At 37.3% G+C, this 23,789-nt stretch overlaps 2 protein-coding genes across 4 annotated transcripts; one reads left to right on the top strand and one right to left on the bottom strand.

The window, feature by feature from the left end:
- Positions 1-3,352: 3,352 nt before the first annotated feature.
- Positions 3,353-8,250, bottom strand: gmppab (GDP-mannose pyrophosphorylase Ab). Of its 2 annotated transcripts, none has more exons than XM_057338032.1 (12): positions 7,954-8,250; positions 7,585-7,682; positions 7,399-7,502; positions 6,850-7,042; positions 6,709-6,768; positions 6,422-6,552; positions 6,186-6,320; positions 5,993-6,090; positions 5,539-5,585; positions 5,360-5,452; positions 5,095-5,263; positions 3,353-4,664 (listed from the first exon to the last, which is right to left on the bottom strand). In XM_057338032.1, the coding sequence occupies exons 1-12, from the start codon at positions 7,991-7,993 to the stop codon at positions 4,564-4,566; spliced, it is 1,269 nt and encodes a 422-aa protein (XP_057194015.1). In that variant the 5' UTR covers positions 7,994-8,250; the 3' UTR covers positions 3,353-4,563. The 2 variants fall into 2 exon arrangements, with proteins under 2 accessions (XP_057194015.1, XP_057194016.1); XM_057338033.1 differs by having other exon boundaries at positions 8,140-8,238.
- A 3,877-nt stretch (positions 8,251-12,127) lies between these two features.
- Positions 12,128-23,410, top strand: mylkb (myosin light chain kinase b). Of its 2 annotated transcripts, none has more exons than XM_057337978.1 (17): positions 12,128-12,971; positions 13,792-13,908; positions 14,024-14,089; positions 16,311-16,352; positions 17,089-17,219; positions 17,671-17,827; positions 17,987-18,292; positions 18,379-18,420; positions 18,519-18,609; positions 18,708-18,911; positions 19,415-19,632; positions 19,717-19,840; positions 20,135-20,287; positions 20,667-20,790; positions 21,451-21,541; positions 21,705-21,839; positions 22,020-23,410. In XM_057337978.1, the coding sequence occupies exons 1-17, from the start codon at positions 12,290-12,292 to the stop codon at positions 22,277-22,279; spliced, it is 2,943 nt and encodes a 980-aa protein (XP_057193961.1). In that variant the 5' UTR covers positions 12,128-12,289; the 3' UTR covers positions 22,280-23,410. The 2 variants fall into 2 exon arrangements, with proteins under 2 accessions (XP_057193961.1, XP_057193962.1); XM_057337979.1 differs by having other exon boundaries at positions 17,092-17,219.
- The last annotated feature ends 379 nt before the right edge of the window (positions 23,411-23,789 follow it).

Genomic DNA, 23,789 nt, shown 5'->3' on the forward strand with positions numbered 1-23,789 from the left:
TAATTTGTATACTGAAGACATTTGTGAGTAATACTGTAATTCTCTTTTATTGTTAATATATGTTGTAGCAATAAAAAAGGTAAACTTAAAAAACAGTAATGTTATTAAAACAAAAACAGTAACGTTATTAATGTTTTCAATAGATATTAGTGAATAGACACATTAAGAAAATGTATTATATTTATTTTTGATAAAACATTTTCATTTATGGGGTGTCTATTTACACTGAGTACAAATAGCCTGCCCAAGGCAGCAATGCTTTTTACACTAACTGAAAATAGCTGCATTTATTTTGGATTAAGTAGAAATAGTAGTCATGCTATTGATGCTTCTAAATAGTGGCAGATAATGTTACTGTTTGCACCTCACTACTGTTGTGCATTAAACATTATGCAATCATAACAGTGTTAATCATTATATTTATAAATATTATTAAAATGATGGCAACTTGTTGAGATATTAAAGCCCTAAACCCATAACCTTACCCTAAACCTAAACTTTGTAATTGTGTATAACTTCTTAATGTTGTTATAATTAAAATTATAATCAAATATAGGTGCTGCGCCGACAGTCATCGTATTACCGCGAGAATTTCTCGAAAGCATAAGGAGCAGTTTGCTCTCGCTGCATTTTGATGTCAAACGGCAATAGGTCTGCGTTGAGCTGCATGAAGTCTAGCACACCTAAGATTTAGGCACATAACAATCAACATAACGAGTTCGTGACATTTTAACTGTCCATGTAAAGTTTCTTGATACATTACATCTATCGAAGGACTGAAATAGAACTTCTTACCTTTAAAATGTACAAAACGCCCTTTATTTGCCTCTGTACAAAATCGTTTACAATATCTGTTTTGTCCATCTGACGCGCGCGCTGACTACAAAAGTTCAAAAAGACTTCTTATCACATGCCACTGTGACAGGGTTTTGCATGGATTAAAACCTTGTGATCGGCAGACACAGGTCGACGATGATTAGCACCAAAATAAAAGTCATATGTATTCACCTAAATGAGCTCAGAGGGTCAGTTCACCAAAAAATGAAAATTCTGATTCCTCTGATTATTCCAAACCTATATATTTTTTGTTCTGCTGAACACAAAGGAAGATATTTAAGTATTTATTTCCCCTACTATGGCAGTAAAAAGGGTATGAGGTCTGTTTGGTTACTGAAATTCTTCCAAATATCTTCCTTTGTGGTTTTTATTAGCAAAATGTCACTTGATGCACTTTTGATTTGCCCACAGTTCAGCCTGCAATGCATTTGCCTGTCATGAAAATAATTTGCTTCTTCTGCTTCTCTTCGCCAGCATCTCTTCATCTGACAAGCTGAAAGAACCTGATTGATTTCTTCTCACAACACATGATAATGTAAGAGAGTATTTTTTCTGTCACTGACAATTTTTATTTTCCATTTTGTTCCACGGGTTGTCTTATTAAAATAAAACTTGAATAAAGCTTAAGGAATTATTTAATAATATTCTTGTTTCATTTTCTTTTTATTGGTTGGCCTAATATCTTAACTAGCAGGCATTGTGCTTAGTAATAGGTTCAGTTACCAGGAAACAGATAAAATGTATTCATTGAATTCCCATTGACTTTACATAAAAGCTCTATAAAAATGCTTAAATGTGTTTTTGAGGCTTGGTATGACCTCCATCATATCATTTCTCTCGTTTGTATGATACCTGAAAGAACATGAATACTTTGAAAAAGTATTATATGATTATAAAGTAATATTATAAATTTGTTTGTAATTGATTGGTTTATATTATTAGTATATTGTCCATATTTTTCTGGTTGCCTGCATTGGCAGTGTAATACACATGGTGGTTTGATCTGTTATGCAGTCTCCCTCTGAGAGACTCCTGCAGTCTTTCTCTCAGGCAAACATATAAACCCAATTGCAGGCTAAGCTAGTACTTTTTGTTGCTGTAGTTAAATCTGACATGAAAAGCCTTTGAACAAGAACACAGAACTATATTTCCAAACTGGAGTTATGTGTAGTGTCTGACAAGAGTGAGCGAGTTGCAGATAAAGCGGCAAGAATCCTCACACAAAGGAGCCATTAAACCTCCTCTGACCTGATGCATTCTGAATAATCAACATGTTTACGGAGGAAGTAGGAGGTTGTCACCTATCTGAATTACATATTATCTGTCTAGCAAAGATGCATTATTTCTAGTTTAGAGGGTCTGTATTTTATTCTAAAGAAGGAAATATGGCAGAATCCAGTCTGGCAGATTTAATGCTAGTCTGAGTGTTAAAGTATAAGGAATTGTATTTTGTAGCATTTTCATGCACAATTTCTTGACTGTGAGGTCACAATCAACTTTGTGTTGTGTAGCTGTTTCTCAAATCATGTAGGATGCCAGATTTTAGCCTGTGTCATGTCCTCAACAACCAACATTCAAATAATTCCAGAATATGCTATTTAAATTCTGTCATCTTTGATCACGGGCCTTCCATATACGCTTTTCGGCTACATTGACTTAAATAGTAAATACCATGCGACTAATATCTATGTCTAAAGTATACCAAGAACCAGACCTTCCCTAGAAAAGATCCTCAGCGTTGACATCGACAGATGGCAGCCGCAGATCATTGAGTAAATCGTAAGAGCTGTCAATACACCACAAGGTTGATCCAGGGGTCAAAGTCAGTGGGTATGAGTTTCATGCTCCATGTGTAAAGCTTTTATTAAGCATTCCAGTGATCCACAATTAGTAATCGGAAATGTAAACGGGTATCAGGAGCAATGTAAACAATCTAGAATTAATAGCAACCAAACCCAAAATATAATCCAATACCATAAAAGCAATAAACTAAAAACCAAGGCAAGAGATCAGAAAAGAGGTCTTAGTGTGTAATTGTTTTACACACTTTTTTATGTTTTTTAATTAGTGGTTTTTAAATCAGCCATTTTTTTAGCCAAAACATACAACTCTCTTATTTGTATATTAATTTAGTATCAGTATTTGCAACAATTTGATAATGCGTTAATGTGTATAATGCAGCAAAGTTGTGGTAATGCTGTTTTAACATGGTAGTTTTGGAAAGTAATTCTGTATGTCATGGTATATTATTGCTGTAATTTTTTTCCCTGTCTGTTATCTTTTGGTTTTTCCACAATACCTTTTAAGTTTCTTCAGGAACTGCCTCACACAATCCAAGAAGGTTAATGTACGACAAGAAGACCTTTTACAATGCTTTCTGCTAGGCATTTTTCATTTTTAAACACTTTTTTTAAATGTCAGTGCTGACAGTCTTAACTTTGCAGCAGTTATAAATTGGTTGTGTCAAATGGCAAACATGTATTTAAAAACTTTTGAAACACAAAAATGTTTGGCCAGGAAAAGTTTTAATAGCAGCTGTTAATCTCTTCCCTTTTTTCTTCACCTAGATTTTTCATCCATGTTCAAACACACACACACATTTTTAGTTTGTTACTAAAACTACAATAACATCAAGTTCATTTTGTGCTTACAGGGTCGTAACGACATCACAAAAAGCAGCATGTTTGTATTTATTATTTTGATAATTTAGCACATTGCTGTGTTCTGTCAGGTTCTAAAAAAATTGAAATTGCTCACTCCCATTTTACTTCACATATGTGCCAAGTGCCATATTCAACTTTTATGAGTTAGATCGAGTACAAAATCACTTTGAAGTACAGTGTAATGATTACAGGTTACCACATTTGACAGTAGAGAAGAATACATTTAATTACAGAATAAAAGTCATACAATTGCCGGAAGGTTTCCTTATAAAACTAAATGTACAAACAAGTAATCTACAAATAAGATCCACATAGTGTTGTGTTAGTGTATGTAAATAAGGCCAGTGCTTAAGCATATGAATATGAAATTCTGAATGTTCTGCACCATGAATTATTGTAATAATATTCACATAAGTAGTCTCTTCTTCTGTGAATTGTGCATAACAAATACAAAATTGATAAATGTTAAATAGTGTTACACATTAAACAACATTTTGTGTCTGTAGACTATATACTATATCACATAATGTACAGAATTTATTGAAGATCATATGGACTACTAGACTAATGCCCGGTTTCACAGACAAGGCTTAAGGCTAGACTACAATTAACGTTTGGACTGTCTTAACTGAAAACTACTTGCCCTAAAATATCTTAAAATATGTCAGTGCCATTTTGTCTCAAGATGCACACCAGTAATGTTTCCTTTTAAGGCATTTTTGTAAAAGCAACTTAATTTAACTATGGTTTAGTCCTGTCTTAAACTAAGCCCTGTCTGTTTAAGATTATTGTCTTTATCTTCTGTAAATAATTTTTATTTTGCCCTATGATAGACTTTGCTAAAATCATGGTAATGCTTTGCACATTATAGCACTTTCCATTCCAAACTCAGCATTAAATTCAGCAGTATTTTGATGTGAATAAACGTCTGTTTTTACGTGGCTTCTGTATAACATAAGTAAAAGAGCAAAGATCTAATGATTACTCTAAAAACTGCATGTCCCCTTCATGAGTTTCCTCAAGATAATTTGGCCCCCTGAAGAAGATAATTGAAGACTTTGTTCTATAGAATAATCTGGTTCTTGAAGCTCCTGTTGAGATCTTTATGAGGCAAGACGATTGAGTTTCTAATAATGACCTCTGACGGAATATTCACATTGCAGCCTAGAAGGAAAAGACAGAAAAGGGATGGTTGGATAAACCTCCTAATGTGAAGAAAAATGTTGCAGGATAAATACAGTAGCAAGCTGCTTAATTATTATATACTAAAGCAACAGCTCCACCTACTGGAATGCATATCCTAGGACATCTTATTAATTTGTGAAGACACTTAATTATAATACACCACATTGGAAGCAGGTTTGTGTTTGTAAAAATGATAATCATGATAAAGTAAATTAGTAAACTAATTGTTTTTGTTTGGAATTTGTTCTTTCAATGCAACTAACATCCTGCCAGTTACAATTTCTAAACACGTCATAAAAAGCATCCTGATGAATGTATGTTATCTTTAACAATTTCTATACAACAAATACAACCTCAGCTATTTAAATTTAAGTAATTTGACTTGTTGAAACAGGCAAGGGCTTCATACCAAGAATTGTGATGGATGGAGTTAGACCTCCATCCCTGAACAGTGTCTCGCTGTCAATCTTAGCATAGGGGTCGTTGGGGTTGGGGTCACTTGGCGTTCCCTCCACTCTTGCCCACTTCCCCACTGTACTGTCCCACCCAACAATACTGTTCAACACACAGCAGTGGTCCTAAAATAGAGATCCAGATTACAATGTCACTATTACTGTATTTGTAATGTCTCATGAAAGAATAATACACTGTGACTACTGACTACATTGACTCACCTGTAATACAGCTCCATGTAAAATGATGGACTCCCTCACTCTTACACCGCCTCCAATCGTCACCCCTTTCCCAACGGAAACATTAGGACCCAGCTAAAGACAGAGAGAAAATAAATGCATATTCAAGTATATAGTAGAATCCTACAAATCCTTGTATTTGCAGTTATATGTGTACATACCACAGCTGTAGGGTCAATGTTAGCTGTAGGGTGGATATAAACATCTCCTAAAGGTGGAAAATAAATCAAGTTCAGTGACCTTCTATGATTTACTTCTGCAGTTTTCAACCTTTAACAAGCTTGGTGGTTAGGAACATGTTACATGACATATATACTGTTACATGACAATATAATTGTAATTTTAATCTTTTTAGCTTTAGCCTTGAAGTTCAACTATATATTGCAGTTTGTTTTACAATTACAATACATTTCATTTTGTAAGCAAATTGTAATTTAAATACTGTACTTTACTGAAGTACAACATTACCAGTGGACCACCTGTTAAAGACCCCTGCTTTACTAAAATGGGATTCAATTATACAACTACTGAGTGCTATACTAATTAATGATAAAATATGTCAATTAATTTATGGAGGTGTACTTATTCACAGAAAGAATATTTTCTTCAACATACCTATTATTTTTGGTTTCCCCTCTTGGTTTGTTGTCAGTCTTTCAGGATGTGTCTGATGATACCGGTTGAGATATAAACGACTAGCATATATTGCTGACCTGTCAATCACGTTATATAATGTCAAAATAGATAAAGAAAAGAGAGACATGTAAATGAATGACTGGTAGAAAAACATCATGTATTTCGTATTCACCCTGCAGACTTAATTTGACTCCAGAAATGCTGTTTTTTGTAGACATAGAGTTTGTTCAGTCCTGCTAAGGATGTAAAGATGTCCTGTTCCAGGCAAATCACCTCTGGCATCTGTCTGCCATACATGAGCTCTTCTCTATAGAAAAACAATACTAATTTCAACACAAAGAGGTCCAACTGAGCAAAGGATGAGTTATGGTCTGTGCTTGTAATTTTGGTTTATAGGCTGACACTCACTGGATTCTTTCTTGTTGGTTCTTCTGGAAAACCTTCCCAATATGACTGAAAATATCTGGTGTGAACAAATAGATACCACAGTTGATAATATCACTTACAAACGTACTGGGTTTCTCCACAAAATGGAGCACCTAGAAGAAAATAAAGTAACAAAGAAAAATAAAAAAAAACATTAATAAATTAACATACTCTTAATCATTGTAGCCTGAATGTTTTTCAAACTGTATTACTGAAATGAATCCCCATATGCACTAGTCTACATGGAAGCAAATCTATATTGGTAGTACCTCATTTGTTTGTTGGTTTTCCACAATGCAGCCGTAGTTCAGAGATTGTGTTCTGTTAGCCTGCAAAGAGTAAAGTGACATGTTTGGACCAAATTCCCAAGATCATATTCTCTACTCACCCATTCACTAAACTTAACCTACTGTGGTTCCAAGTATGACTCCACAATGACTGTCCCCATGCTGGCGGTGAAACCGGAGCATTTCCTGCAAGGGGAATTCGGAGCACACATCAGCGTTCATGAGGAAGAATGCATCCGGCCCTCCAGACAGGATCTGATCCCGAAAGTGATAGATCCCACCACCTGTTCCCATTGCAGCAAACTCCTGCAGGTACCTTCGTAGTTCAAAGAAAAAATTGTTTGTGTTAATAAAGACCTGAAATACGGGAAAAAGTAGGCTACTATAGACCACTTTGCAAGATGTGATTGCAAGTTTCAGTTATAATTTATTTATTTACTATTAGTATTAGAATCTTACATATACATTTACTTTTATGTATTTGGCAGACGCTTTTATCCAAAGCAACTTACATTGCATGATACTATACAATTGTATTTGTGTATGTACATATATAATTGTAACTGAAACAGAAAGTTCTTGACCAGCACTGAACAAACATTGTTTACGTCATCTGAAGAGGTCTAAACAACAAATCTATTTCACTCTACTGTACTGAAGTCTTGCATTTACCTGATAGAGATTTTAAACTCCTGCTGAGCTGAAGAAATGAAACGATTTAGCTCCTCATTGGGCTGATAAAAACCTATTAGTATTATCTCTTTAACATCTGGAACCTGTAAAAGAGAAAAAGTCATTTTCAAAACAGCACAGATACTATTTGGTCTCATTGCTGTGTGTAGACTGTGGGTGGCTTACTTGGGCACAAGCTTCTATATGATGCTGTACCATGGGAACTCCTGCCACAGGGAACAGTGGTTTGGGCACCTCGAATGACAGGGGGCGGAATCTGGTACCTGATTGGCAGAAAGATAAAAAATTGACAATAGTTTTATATAACTGTGTTTTCTTTAGTGACAGTATTTTCTGATTATATTTTCATCTCCTATATTTATACTTAAAATGTAATACTTATGTATATCGTGTTCAAAGTGTTATTTCAGCAGTTCATCGTAATGTATACAGTGTCGGATGCTCCTATGTCATTTGCGCCACGTCATCCTGTTTCGTTTCATTCATCTTTCATTCATAACATACATAATATTCATAACAAAACAGGAGTCTTACCTTTTTGAGGGCCCCCAATAAGAATAATCGCTTTTAACATCGTTGACTTACGAGACAATTCGCTCTTTAAGTCGAATAAAACCCCATATAATACCGCTTTTTTATTATGATCAATTTTTATCTGACTACCGTAGCCAATTCGTTCTAACGAATCTTATAAAGTGAATGTTTAAGAATTGTACTTACTAAATGAATATTACAAAGGTTTTATGAGAACACAAAACTAAGTCATACACTTGTTCAATATAACTGACCAGTGACCAAATCCAAATCCATTGACTGTGCATACGGAAGTGAGTGCACTGTTTTCCCGCCCACCGTGACGCCCACCGTGACGCAATGCTGCTCAAATCATGTAGGGATATGGGTCGATTTGTGTACAGTAAGTGCTACAAAATTACGGTTCATTTGCTTCACATTAACGTCATACAGTGACTTCAACAAAATGCGTACAATTTCTCCTTGTGAATCTGATACGTTAAGACAAAGAAGATAAGATAACCAAAACATTCGTATTTTTGTTTATTTTGCCTCACAAGAGAATCAAGAGAACGGTTCCGTGAAACGATAGGCTACCACAAGATGGCAGACCTAATCTTTTTGATTAGGTTGTGCTATCTACATTTACAACAAGCATTTTATACTTTTTTCATGTTTCATAGATTTATACTTAATACTTAGCAATCAAGAAGGGCTTTTAACAACACCTTACTTTTAGCAACAATTTTTTGCAATTTTAGTTATAACAGCTAGTCAACTAATATTACAAAAGAGAGCTGCCATCTACTGTTTCTGTCAAACTAAATTATATAAATTGCTTTAGGAATCTTAAAACGGTATCATACAACTATTTATGATAAGAACCCCCGTTACAGTACACATAGCCGTGATTTACTACTGTGTGAAGGACCCCGATTGATCTGGAGGTCCAAGTCTCCATGGACATATAAGGTTCTGGCGTCAAAAGAGGAAAGACCACACAGGCCGTCCTGCATGTAAACAGTATCCCTTGCTCTTTTTTAAAGGAGAGTGACTCCCTTCAGAGACAAAGCATATAGTTGCATTCCTTTGACACTGCTCTGTGGACATGAGCACTCATGGTTCCCACTCACTTGCCTCACCTACTGTTTCTTTGCTGCTTCAGAGGGCATAGACGTCAATCAAATCATTGAAAAGAAAGAGGAAAAAAAATGTGTGTTTGTCTCACTAAAACTATAACCCCCCCCCATGAGAAATTGCATTCGTTTGCCATTGAAATTCTGATCATTTAAATAAATAAATAGCTGGACTAAAGCCTTCACTAAGATTATTCATGGTAAGAAGTATAATAAACATTTGGTTTAAATTACAGTTCAAAACACTGCAGGCAAGAAAACGTGCTGGTTTTGCTGATTACGGATTTCTCCTGGTTCTCGATCCTGGAACAACAATCCAAATAAAAAATAATCAAATAAATGAATAAAAATTAGGTTGTAAATCAATTCCTACCCCAGCCCATAACACTAGCCATAAACTAGAAAAAGCAAAATGTATATAATAGTGTACTAGCCGGGCTAGTAGTGGTTAGGTTTCACTGCTGATTTTAGATTTGGTTAGGGCTAGCCCTAACCAAATCTAAAATCAGCAGTGAAACCTAAACCAACTGGCTTAGGAATGTTGTTCAAAGTTCAGCAAGGATGTTGACACAGATACATGAGCAAAATCAGGTTAAGCAGCTATAAACAAGGGACATTATTCTGGTTTGCTACAGAACAGATCTTGAAGTAAATAAACTTGTCTCTGAAATACTGTGTGAACTGCTGTTATCAGATCCAAACATATCCTATTCTAGATCATTCCTGCGGTGTTCCCCAAAGTCAGTTAATTTTTTCATATGCAAGGCCAACTAAAAGAAACCCCTTTAGGCACCAACCTTTGTCCTGTGAGCTCCTTTTAGCCTGATAAACAATTTCAATGAAGGCATCTTGCTTGCTTTGATCAAACTTATAGCTGATCAATTGTTTGATGATGGAATTGTTCTACTTTGCATACTTGGCTAAACTGTTAGAATAAACATAACTTGAAGTCATAGTATACCACTTTGTGGCCTTTGCAAAGAAATGCAGGCAAATTACTGAATATGTGTTTCTTGTACGCATTTTAACACACCTCCTTACATTATTATATTTGATCATATTTTATTATTTATTGAGGTCTTTTATTCTTTTTAGTATTTAATAGTTAAATTTGTGTAAACAATATGCAACATGTTTAAAACAAAATTCCTACTGTATTTGTCAAAGATTGAAATCATATAGTGAAATTTGTCACGAGTGGTGGTGAAAGAACCCAAATGCAGGCAGGCGGTGAAGGGGTTAACAAAACACTAACAAATAACAAGACAAAACAAAAACCCACGATGGGGGAAAATCAACTAAGGATAAATACAAAATAAAAACTTCCCACGAGGGGGCAAAACATACAGACAGGAACAAAATAAAACTAAAATCCACAGACAGGGCAAAGCAACAGGAACACGGGCAAACTCAGACACTAAACAACCAGGTAAGCACATAAGTACACTTACACAGGACACAGCAAAACACAATGACCACACCGTATGTACACGCACATAACACAGTACAATCCACGAGCACAAGACAAAGAAACAAGAGGGTATTTAAAGGGAAGACAAACGAGGGATAACGACACGGGGCAGGTGTGGGTAATCAAACACTTAGGGAAGGATAACGAGGAAACGAGATGGCGGGAACAGAGACGAGACACTGGAAAAACACATGAGAGGTAAAAACATAAACATCTCATGGCCTTCCCACATAAAACCCAAGGACTCTGCCCCGATCCCACCACACGACTAGAATTTCATAAACAAGACGGTGGGACCGTGACAGAAATTAATGGTTGAAATCAAACTTTGATGCTTGCTATCTCATAATTAGATTATGAGACTTCAGCCCGGATTTTACACACTGGCTCACAAATATTCTCATAGAAAGGAGGAAGGATTTTGGATTTTTTCACAACATACATTTTAACCATTGTGTTTGCTGTTTTTTAACAGAAACTGACTAGAGTTACACATACACACAATAGCATTGTATTGTTCAGCTTTGTGCCTCAACACAACGAGATTTTATTAATGGACACCTTCAAAATTGTTTTTAAAGGTTGAGAGAGATGTTTCTCCATATTGACATGATGCACAGGTACAGGCCTGTCCATTACCACTCATAACACGCTATACTTGATCTTACACAAAAATGTCATTATTATGTGTAGGATTACTATTGATGATTGGACCCTAGAGAAAGTCATGTATTGGTGATCAATAAATTCAACAGACCTTACAATGCCAGTTTTAGGGCCAACAGCATTTGAAAATTATTTACGCAAAAACAGCATTGGATGAAGTAATGTACTAGATGTTCTTATGTTGCGGCCATCATTCACACACTCTCAGAGACACACAAAGAGAAGAAGAGTAACACAGACGTTCATAACCATATAAGGCTGCCTATCTAACGTTTCAATATAAACTGTGGGAGACGGGCATCTCTGATTGGTGAAATGCATCTTCAGACAGGCCCAATGAGGGGCCTCGGTTTATAAAGAGGTGAAAAGGTTAGGCACATCCAAACAAAAACCCAAAAATGAACACTTCTCGTCTGGTTTTTATCCAAGTACAAAATGAACAGTGCCTAAAATGTGAAAGCATCCCATTTTCCAAGTCTTCCTATGCTCACGATTAATAAAACTGAATCAAACTCCGCAAATTTAAGTTCTTGTCTTTTAATAAATGGGATTGCAAATCATGTAAAAGTGCTGATAATGAATTCTGGTGTTATCTTGTCATCTGTTTACCTCCTAGATTTGTTCCGCTAGTTTGATGCACATGCACTGGAAGTGTTTCCCTAATATGGCAATGGTGGTCCACCCTCTGATGCCACACAGATATGAAACGTGTTCCTGTCTCCAATTAACCTATTATAGAATGAAGCTTTTAAACAATCCCTTTTCTCTCCCCACCCTCACATATCTCTCCCGTTCTCTCTGCGTGTCCCCCTTATTCTGCATTCAGTCACTATCTCCCCTCCCTCTGTCATTCTGGTCCAAAGGGGTTGTGCCAGGAGTGGTTTGAGGGTGGAGAACAGAGAGTTTCACTGTGACTGGAAGCCAAAAGCAGAGCAGGACCTCCACAGAGTGACTGGATCAGTGGGAATCTGAAGGAACATCCATATCATCTAAAAAGGCTTGCTTGAAAAATCAGAAAGGAACTGAGAAAGCCATCCTTCTTATATTTGTTTCTATTTTCCAAAAGATTAGTAAAGAAAGACAGATGACGGATTTTAGGTCGGCTCTAAAGCCCCGGTCGGGGCCTAAACCCGGGTCTGAGATCAAGACAAGCACCCCAGCAAAGGTTGATTTCAGATCATTGCTTAACAAGAAAGACGGTTCCCCCAAAGTGCCTGCAGCCATGCCACCTCCCAGCGGCGCACCTTCCGATTTGAGGTCCGTCTTGAACAAGAAGCCAGCTCCACAACCAGAGAAGAATGAGGCGAATGAGCAAAACTTGTCGAAACCAGGACCCAAGATACCTCAGAAGGACATGCAAAGCGGCATCAATGGTGTGAACGGAGGTGCGATTGATCAAAAAGTAACCGTAACGGAAAAATCAACAACGGAGAAAAAAACAAGCAGTGTGACGGAGAACAAAACCAGCAGCACTGATGCCAGGCCTGTTGACAAAAAGGAGATCGCTCCTGAGAAAGCCAGTCCAGAGAAGAAGAAAAATGATGGAGCTATAGCAGAGAATAATAACAAAAAGACTGTGAATGGAGAAAAGAAGGATGCGGGAAGGTCACCGGTGTTTACACAGCCTCTCAGTGATGTCACTGTGGTGGATGGAGAGAGGCTGAGGTTAGAGTGTCAGGTGACTTCTACACCCCCAGCTCTCATTACCTGGATGCTTGATGGAAAAGTGGTGAAGCCATCCAAGTTCATTATTTTATCGCAGGAAGGTATGAGAAGAGATACATAGCGTTTGATGCATGTTATAGCTAAATGTGTTTTCAACATCTGTGATGTCAATATATTGGGATCTATATTGTAATGTCTACTGATTTCCTAAACTCCCTCCTTTAATATTCTGAGCTCGAGTGGTATGTTCATTAAGATGAAGTTTCATGGCCAACTAGAGCGCCCTACGTATGTATCACTGCTATTTCACATGAGGTTATTTGATCTGAGGATTAAGATCTCACTAACCCCTTCCATTGAGATGAGCTTGGCCACAGTTTCAGAAGTTCAGAAATAGCAATCGAGGATTCCCTCCAGGGTAAATCACACAGGGATTCCTATAAGCTTTATCCGGTGTTTGTGCTTTGACAAGCACTATGTTGTTTTGGTGGACTGTTTTAACATATACTTGAAACATTTTCTTATAAATTATACATATTAATATGAATGATATGAGTAACATGTAGTAGAATTCTTTACTTTTAAACTTAATGTCTTTGGAAAACAATTTTAGCATTTTACACTTATAGAAATCTAATCTTTAAAATGGATATGTTAACTTACGTATTTTGAAAAACATTGAGAAGCTTGTCTGGTCTGATGGAAAATACCCTCATGATTTTGTAATTATTATGATAAAAGTAAATGGTAACTGTGGATGTCAGCCTGTAACAAGATTTTTTATGAAACAGAAAAAGAATACAGGTTTGGAACAACATGAGATAGCCTTATGGTTAAACACAAATATCCTTTAGTAAAAACATATGTAAGAAAATTGGCACCTGCGATTCTGAATTAACATGAATTGATGTTTGACATCAGGTGAAAAATGCTCACTTACGATCAACAAAGCTCTACCAGAGGATGAAGGGCGCTACACGTGTAGAGCAGAGAATGCAGATGATAAAGCAGAGTGTTCCTGTATGGTTACTGTAGATGGTAAGCATCATATAAACCTTCATTCTCAAAAATGATATCGGATCATTGGAATTTACATACAAGAAACATAAAAATGACAATTGCTATATTACTTTGAATTCTTGAATTTCTTTAGATCCTTCAGACCCATCAGCAGACAAGAAGAACAGGAAGACCTCTTCTGCTACTCCCACTACAGAAAGTGAGTAAGGACACCTGTTGTGGCATGTTTACAGCTTGAGCGTTATTGCTCTTAAAATCGTCCTAAAACACTTAATATTAAGCTTATTCTTAAATCTAGCTCTTAATCCTTCGAAAAAAATCCTTAATTCAACCCCTTTGACTGTTCTCTTCACTTTATGTTTTGTTATGTTTTGCTTACATGACCTTTCTCAGATATGTAAACAAAAAAATATATACTAAACTGTTTTTAGCGGAGTAGCCACAGGCACTTAAACTTCTGGAATGAGATAAATATTTACAGTAGTCCAAATTTTCTATGCACATTTATTGTAAATAAGACATTTATTAAATGTTCTGCTTTTGAAAATATTTGTCATTTGAGAAGATGACCCCGAGAGATACAGTAGGACAATGGTCATCACATGTACTCTGCCAGAAGAATTTCCATCCAGCAGATATCTATGCCGCGTGTTTGTCTTTGTTCCAGCTTTTAACGCTGCACACGAGTCATGCCAGATTCTGACTTTTAATCCGTGTGATCATACTGGAGTAAAAAATAAACCAACAGTGTTTTGGAACATCAGTGGTTCTCAAACTTTTTCATTGTAAGGCCCTTTTTGTGTTAAGTGCATCGCTTTGCGGCCCCCCATATAAAGACGTATAATCTTAAACTTAGAATTTTTATTAAACCAACAACATTCAGTTATACAATGCTGGAACCTCAATTCTTTTGATTGGTGGTGTCATTTTTCTGATGTTTGATTGCATAAAATCTATGATAAATTTCTATATTTCGTAAAATGCCACAAAATCTGTGGCCACCCTGGATCCATCTTGGGGCCCCCAGTTTGAGAACCACTGCATTAGGCCACCAGTTGCATTGCTGCATTCGTGCCTGTAGGATTTCAAAAGCATAGCAGGCTCTTAGACAGCAAAGTTGCTCATTTTACACTGACGTTATGAAGAAACAAACAATGTCAAAGTGATTTACAATTTGCTGCACATTACTGTCATATACCAGGACAGGCAGCTGAGTGAGCATCACATTCTCACAGTGCTCGTGGAAAATGCTCAGGTGTATCCAAGAGGGGAAATGAAACAGGAGCAGGAGACAAGGCCTAAAATGGTAGATGTCTGTGCACTGAAAAACAGATCTGGCTCTCCTCTCTGCTTTCCCTTGTTCTCCCGCTCTCTGTTTGGACTGCACCGGCGTATTAGTGGGGTTTACATGTTGCATTGTTTCTTGACGGCGATCAGACCTTAAATAAATAGTGGAGAGCGAGACAGAGCTCCACAGCTTCCTTGATCTTGGAGACCCTATATTTAGCATGCCCGTATAAGGGGAATTCCAGCAAGCGGTGTCCGCTCAGCAATCCTCTTCTCGGGATGCTGATCAGGAGCAGCAGTCTCCTTTACACTCCTGTCAATTCTTGTTTCATGTGTCTGTGTATAAATATTGACAAGTTTTGTTTAATTTTAACAATGTTAAATTGTGTATTACAGATGTCAACAAGGATTGATAATACTGGGGAATAACAATTTTATCAAATTGTACAAATCAGCATCTTAGTAATATAAAAAGTGATGTGACTTAACAGAAAATCTCACATTCTTTATTATTGTGACCTTTGTTTAGTCTCTAAGAGGGAAAAATGTTATTTAACAAAATAATTAATCAAATGATTAATTGTAAAATCATTAATATAACACACTTAGTATGTCATCAAATAAAAAGGATAGTGGGAAAAGTTTTTTGCGAAATTGCGGATTTGCGGAATTGCGGATTTAAAGGGATAGTTCATCCTGAAATGACAATTTTGTCATCTTTTACTCACCCTCAGGTTGTTCCAAACCTGTATAAATTTATTTGTTCTGCTACACACAAAGAAAGATATTTGGAAGAATGTCAGTAACCAAACAGATCTCACCCCCCATTTACTGCCATAGTAGGGAAAATAAATAATATGGGAGTCAATGGGGGATAAGATCTGTTTGGTTACTGACATTCTTACAATGATCTTCCTTTGTCATCAGCAGAACAAAGAACTGCAGGTTTGGAACAATCTGGGTGAGTAAATGATGACAGAATTAAACATTTTTGGTGAACTCTCTTTAGAAAGGTTCAGTTTGTGACAGCTGTCAATTTAAAATAGTTTAGGTACTTCTATTCTCTTTAAACAAAATGTAGATGAATTTCTCTAATGATGTTGATGTTTTTCAATGCACTCTGTGTTCTGCAGATGAAGCCAGAATAAAGAAGAAACCAGCTCCCCCCAAACAGGGTAAGAATTGCTCTCCACTGTCCCTTACATAATCATACTCGAAAAAACATGTGCAGAGACACTTCCTTATGTAATCATTTCCACAGCAGAAAGAGACAATAATGTGTTGAATGTAAAATGTGATGCTATTTGACGGACTATCAGTATGCAGTGATAGATTTAAAAAAAAGAGAAACACTTTGACAAGGTACAAATTCAGAACTGCACTTCTAAATAAAATGAAAAAATGTTTTATTACACGTAATGCATTGAGTGATCAGACACTTTCACAATTCTGCTATTGCTCCTCCTCATAGTTTTATTCAGTTTTTTATCAGTTTTTTCTGCCACTGATAACCTCTATTCATTTCTTAGTACGATCTATGTTTATTTTGTGATCGTCAGTTATATTTGAAGAATTCATATGCAAAAAGAGACATGTTTTTTATTGTGCATTCCAATTAATATCAATCAAACTACAGTTGGGTTGTTTTTATTAAGTAATAATAACTCAAAAATACAGTTAACCAACACAATTAAACACAATAAAAACATGATAACACAATTAAAAACATGAACATTTTTGCAAATAAACTCTTCATTTTTTAAAATCCTTTTTAGGCATGTTGTTCTGCACCCGCACCTCTTTGTTGATATACAGTATTTGTTCGGTAACATATTTGTCATGCCAGTGATTCTGATTCAATCAGAATCGATTTCTTTTAGAGCATTGAATCTTTTCTTCCATGCATGCTAGCAGGTTCTCCACCTCAGGTCCTACAGTTTTCTGGAGATCAAAAGATCAGGGCAGGAGAGAAAGTGGAGCTGTTGTGTAACTTCGGAGGGACGGCACCAATAACCTGCACCTGGCTCAAGTTTAAAAAGCCGGTAGGATAGGGACGTGTGTGGAAGATGACAATAAAATCTTGAAGTCTTATACAGAAGCATCAAGCCTGTTTAAGGTTTTTGAGCAAAGGGAAGCAAAGGGTCAGTCCAATCTAGTCACGCCTTCAGATTTTTGCTTTAAACTGAAATGTAAACTGAAACTCTGTTATCTACCCAATCTTCCAAAAACACTTAAGTGTAGCTGCCAATTTTGAGCTTTGGTTTTGTTTGGGTAATTGAAAATAATAATAATATATTTGTTCTGGATTTAAACTCCCAGTTTTTATTATTTTAATTGATTTAATAATTTTGTTATTGGTTTTCCAGAGCAGGAATGAATGGGTTGGAAAGTCAGATTCTATATTATACTGACTATAACTATAGCTGATATATGTATACTACTGTCATATTTTCATGATGTATTTATTTTCTCGATTATGTTTCTCCTGTTTAGATCCAGGCAGGAAGTGGGGGCATTTCCATAGAGACCACGGAGAACAGCAGTCAGCTGACAATCGCAGCGAGTGACCAGGATCACTGTGGCTGCTACACACTGGAGCTCCAGAATAAATTTGGCACCAAGCAGGCCTCGCTCAACCTCACCATCGTAGGTACGGAACTGAGCAAAAAGGAACCGCAAAATCTGTGCAGTTTGCAAAATCTTATTTTTTACCCCTAGACTTAATTTTACCTAAAAAATAAGACTCTTGCAATTCAATGTTTGTGATTAGAATATGCGCATATCCTCTCCAATTTAAACGTGTTTTTAGATAAACCAGATCCCCCTGCCGGCATCCCTGCAGCATCCGACATCCGCATGTCTTCACTGACCCTCTCCTGGTACGGCCCCACTTACGATGGGGGCAGCATGGTCCAGTCCTACAACCTGGAGATCTGGAACTCGACGGAAAACACGTGGAATGATCTTACCTCCTGTAACAGCACCTCTTACCACGTCCAGAACCTTCTCACTGATAGAAAGTACAAGTTCAGGGTTCGGGCTGTTAATATGTATGGAGTTGGAGAACCCAGTGCAGAATCTGAGCTAATTACAGTAGGGGTAGAGGACGTAACAGGTGAGGATTGATAATAAGTCACAGTCTGATATTAAAATTCAGTTTTTAAAGTTCAAAGTATTTTAAACATTCATATTCTTCTCCAGAGAAAAAGGAAGAGGAAGTTGGAGCCACTGTGTCTGGTGATGGTTTGTTGTTCAAGCACTTATGTTGCCCAGCCATTGTTTTCCCAATGATGTACTGAATTCAGAACTTGCATGATTTTCACATTTGATTCATTTCGCAGATGAGGAGAAAGAACCAGACTACAGAGATGTAGCAATAAAGAAAGACTGTAGCGTCAAGGACTTCTATGATATTGAGGACCGCTTGGGAACGTAAGAGAAACATTCAAAATATCATCATCAGTTTCATCAATATGACATTTTCTTCATTTATGGTTAACCATCGTTTTTCTGTCTCTTATCTTTCAAAGAGGTAAATTTGGTCAGGTCTTCAAACTAGTGGAAAAGTCCACCAAAAAGGTATGGGCCGGGAAGTTCATTAAGGCGTTCTCACAAAAGGAAAAGGAGAACGTGAGGCAGGAGATCAATATCATGAACAGCCTCCATCACCCCAAACTGGTGCAGTGTGTGGACGCCTTCGAGGGAAAGTCTGACATAGTCATGGTCATGGAGATGTGAGTCCCAAACTCTCACGTACATTTCAAGCGCAAAGACGGTGTAGTCCAGTGTTAAGATTTATGGAACGTTGGTGACTACTTTACAACACTGTAATTTCCCAGGCAGCTTAAGCACAGTGTCTTCGAAAGGAGTGAGATGATTGATAGATATTTCTTCAATACCGTTAAATCATTTCACCAGTTTTGCTTTTTATAGCAAGAGTGGAATGCGAAATCCAGCAACCTGCGATTGTACAAGTGTGTGTCACATGTCCTTATATAGCGAGAGGGAGAGAGAGGGTTGCTGGAGGAGAAAGCAGGGATGTTCTCTGCCTCAGCTTGGCAGCCATGATGGAAAATAGCCCAGATTTAAATCTCCAGCTGAAAGAAAATTGTTTAGCACTCGCAGACACAGTCCCTTTGATTGTTCAATGGAAAGTGCACATGCCGTTCCAACGCATTAACAACATCGATGTTGCGGCCTTGTCGCATCACTGATGATGTCATTGTGCCGGCTTCAGGATTTCGGGCGGCGAGCTGTTTGAGCGAATCATCGACGAGGATTTCGAGCTGACCGAGAGAGAGGTCATCAAGTACATGCTGCAGATCATTGATGGGGTCCAGTTCATCCACAAGCAGGGCATCGTCCACCTGGACCTCAAACCCGAGAACATCATGTGCATAAACAAGACAGGAAGCAAGATCAAGCTCATTGACTTTGGTCTCGCTCGACGGCTCGGTAAACTAGCCTACATAAAACAAATACTCCCTAAGGCTCTGGTTATCGTGAACATCAACTGGTGTGGTTTGTTTGTGTTTGCAGTGGATTCTGGTTCGCTGAAGGTTCTTTTTGGAACTCCTGAGTTTGTTGCTCCTGAGGTGATCAACTATGAGGCTATCAGCTATCCGACAGACATGTGGAGCATTGGGGTCATCTGTTACATTTTGTGAGTAATAAATCAATAGTAACAAGTCTCGGCAACGTCGGTATCAGACTGCTTCACACAACTATGCCAAATACAGATAACACAAAAGGACTGGAAAGGACTTTTAAGGCCATTGATTTTTGAACTCACTTAGCAAGCGTTCTTCTTCCATTTGTTCATGTCAACATTCTGGAAGTAGCATATAAATATTTAAACTCACTTGTGTCTGTTTCTTAAATTTGCATATTTTGGATAAATACGTTATAACAGAACCAAAGATTATTTCGTAATACCTTTCCTCTTGTTTATCCTCAGGGTTAGTGGTCTTTCTCCATTCATGGGAGACAATGACAATGAAACCCTTGCCAACGTAACCTCTGCCACTTGGGATTTTGAGGATGAGGCGTTTGATGAAATTTCCGATCAAGCCAAAGACTTTATCAGTAGTCTCCTAAAAAAGGACATGAGGTGAGTTGAATGATTAATAAGAAATTCAATTACATTTAGAAACCAATTTGCAAAAATTGTGTCTTGGCATTATATCAACTAGCTTCTTGAGGTATTCAGTCAAGTGGCTCTATACTTTTGAACAGCAGTGTGTAAAATCTTAAATAACAGATAAAAACAACAAAGTAATTAATGCCAGGAGCATTTTCCCCCACATGTTAAATATCCAGGGCATTTTATCCTTTTTTGACCCTGCAGTAACACTAAATTATTGTACAGTAAATGGAGGAGTTTAATGGGCAAGCTATAACTCAAATATATTAGTAGGTCCTGAAAAGCGAGTAGGGGATTTTGAAGTGTTTGATCTGGATTCTGTAACCCTATAAATGTCACGCTGTAGGGCCAGACTGACCTGTGCGCAGTCTTTAGAGCACTCCTGGCTTAAACAAGACACCAAAAACATGGAGGCTAAACAGCTGTCTAAAGAGAGAATGAAGAAGTACATCCTAAGACGCCGCTGGCAGGTGAGAGATGACTACATAGTCCACAGATGTTATAGGCCTATATGTTTTGTCTTCAGATTTTGATTCATTTCTTTGTTAAAGGGGAGGTATGATGGAATTTTACTTTAAATTTAGTTCATGAGTATAGCTGTTTGAGCATAAACAACATCTGCCAAGTCGCAACGCTCAAAGTTCATAGAAAAGGAAGATGTTTTCTTTAATAGAAATCACTTTTTAAAGACTACAGTGAATGGCTGGTTGGGACTACAACGAGCTACTTCCTGCAGTAGTGATGACCAAATTTTACATAAACCTTGCCCCCTGGAACAGGGATAGGGTAATGGGCCAGACAACTCAACACACACACACACACACACACACACACACTCTAAGCGGTAGACCAATCACAAAAGACTGGCTTAGCTTGACCAATCAGAGCGTTTCGAAAGGAGGGACTTCATAGAACCAGGAACTCAACAGCCTGTTTTCTGAGAATGGAGATTACGGTGTAAAACAGGTGAAATGTCATTTTAAAGCATCTTTTGACAATCGAAACATGACCACCTACTGTATATAGACTTTGAAAAATAGACAAAATAGGACCTCTTTAAACAAAGGAAATGATTTTTATAAAAGTTTTGGCATGGTTTAAACTTATTGTTTGTGACCTGATCTGTGCAGAAAACCGGGAATGCGGTGCGCGCCATCTCCAGGTTCAGCTCTATGGGAATGTTAGGAGGGATTGGCCCAAAAAAAGGTTCTTCGACTGAAGGTAATGCCAATTTTCATACCATTACTGCATATTGAACATGACTTGTATTGGAAAACAAAAATGACCCATGATCACATGTATTAAATATTCATTAAACCTCATTTAATGCAGATAAAATATTATAAAAATGTGTGTGTGTGTGTGTGTGTGTGTGCCGTTTTAGAAGAGGCTCCGGCACCATTGTTTGAATGTGTGGAAGATGAAAACCACGCCCCTGCACCCCCCACCTTTTCCTCTGTCATACAAGATGTGGAAGTGGTGGAAGGCAGTGCCGCACGCTTTGACTGCAAGATTGAAGGTAAGACCTCTGAACGGCTTTTACACATTTTATACACTCAATTTTTCGGGCCATAAAGATATTTAAAATATCCATAAATAAGATATCTGATCCTAATCCAAAAGTGAACTCATGTTGTTTAGCATTCCAGTTACATTTCCATTTCCATTTTCTCATTTATTGTGTTTTCTGTCCATGAAGGCTACCCAGACCCCGAGATTGTGTGGTACAAGGACGACCAACCCATTAAAGAGACACGTCACTTCCAGATCGACTATGAAGAGGACGGCCACTGCAGCCTGGTGATCTCCGAAGTTTGCCCCGACGACGATGCCAAGTACACCTGCAAGGCCGTCAACAGCCTGGGAGAAGCGACCTGCATCGCTGAACTGATGGTGGAGTTTATGCAGGAGGAGGAGGGGGAGGGAGATGGTGAAGGTGATGAAGAGGAACAGGAGTGAATTTTAGAAGAGCGAGTTGCGAGGACAAATGGAGAAGGAATACCACGGGAACTATGAATCTCTTAAATATTTACACACGTGCCTCTTTGCTTACAGACACTGACTGTCATTTTTGTGTTTTTCTTACTGCATAGTTTGGAAAGAGCGAAAATTGTTCATGGGTAAAAACTGCTTGCTACAATCAAAGACATTCCTGCTTATGTTTTCTGTCCAGATCATTACCCGGACTGATTTACCGATATGGACTCCAAAACTGCATATGACAATCACGTGGTTTTATAACAACCCATTGATGTTGGGACATTTAAACTCCATGACCAAGAATTCCATCAAGTTTGATCACATTTAATATCATCAAAGTCAGTAGTTGTTTGTGTCAGCATACTTTTCTGTGCACATTTCACATTTTTAGTCTGCGCTGCAGTGCAATCTAGTGGCAAAACACTGTAATGCTTTTGTACACTGATTTAGTCTAGCATGGTTATTTAAATATAAATATAAAGCCATGAAGACAATTTAAATACTCTTGGAGACGTTACTGTTGACAATACTAATAGTTTTTGCATTTTGTTTGTATGAGATTTATTTTTTCTTATGTAACTGAATGTAGTTCTCCACATGCACATCAGTGTTAAGTTGTACACCTGGGTGAGCTGTCTGTCGTGCCTAAACGTTTAGAATAGGCGGTAGACTGTCTGTTCTTTTTCTGCTTTGAGTTCATTTTGTCCTTTTGAGTTAGCCCACTTGCACGTACAGAGCAATGAAGTGAATTTCGTGCATCAACCTGCAATAGAACCCCTCATGCCATATTTATAACCCTGTGCAGGCTTCAGATGCATTTGAGTGTCTGCACTGTTCTCGAAGATGAATTAGTCATAGAATTAAGTTGTTTTATTTTACATGTTTCACTTAGCATATTATGGTCTAAATTTTCCTTTCACATCCCAAGATTCTTGTAGAAGTATTACAGTATATTAAAGATTGTTTACTTAAGAAAATAGATCAATACGTCTACGAGAGACACTGTTATTCTAAATGTTCATTTAGGTTTATATTACATAATTGGCAACGATTATCTGAACAATGGTCAAATAAATAAAGTGTATTCCAGCTATGAGTGTAGTGATGGATATTTTTACTGGTGGTTTAAATGCCTTTCAAAGCACAATTTCTCCATTTGCGGTAAAAAGACAGGATCTATATAATAGTGTTACTGTGTTGTTTTTACCACATATTTACAGTTTTAACTTATCTTAAAGGGATAGTTCACCCCAAAATGAAAATTCTGTCATCCTGTTCTGTTCCAAACCTGTATCGATTTTGTTGTCCAGCTGAACACAAAAAAAGATATTTGGTAGAATGTTTGTAACCAAACAGTTCTGGGGCACTATTGACTAGGGATTGGAAACAATCGGGAAAAATCTACTATGGTAGTCAATAGTGCCCAGAACTGGTTAGTTTCCCACATTCTTTAAAATATCATCTTTTATGTTATGTAAAGTTTTACACA

Source organism: Triplophysa rosa, linkage group LG7 (assembly GCF_024868665.1).
Source record: "Triplophysa rosa linkage group LG7, Trosa_1v2, whole genome shotgun sequence".
NCBI lineage: Eukaryota > Metazoa > Chordata > Actinopteri > Cypriniformes > Nemacheilidae > Triplophysa > Triplophysa rosa.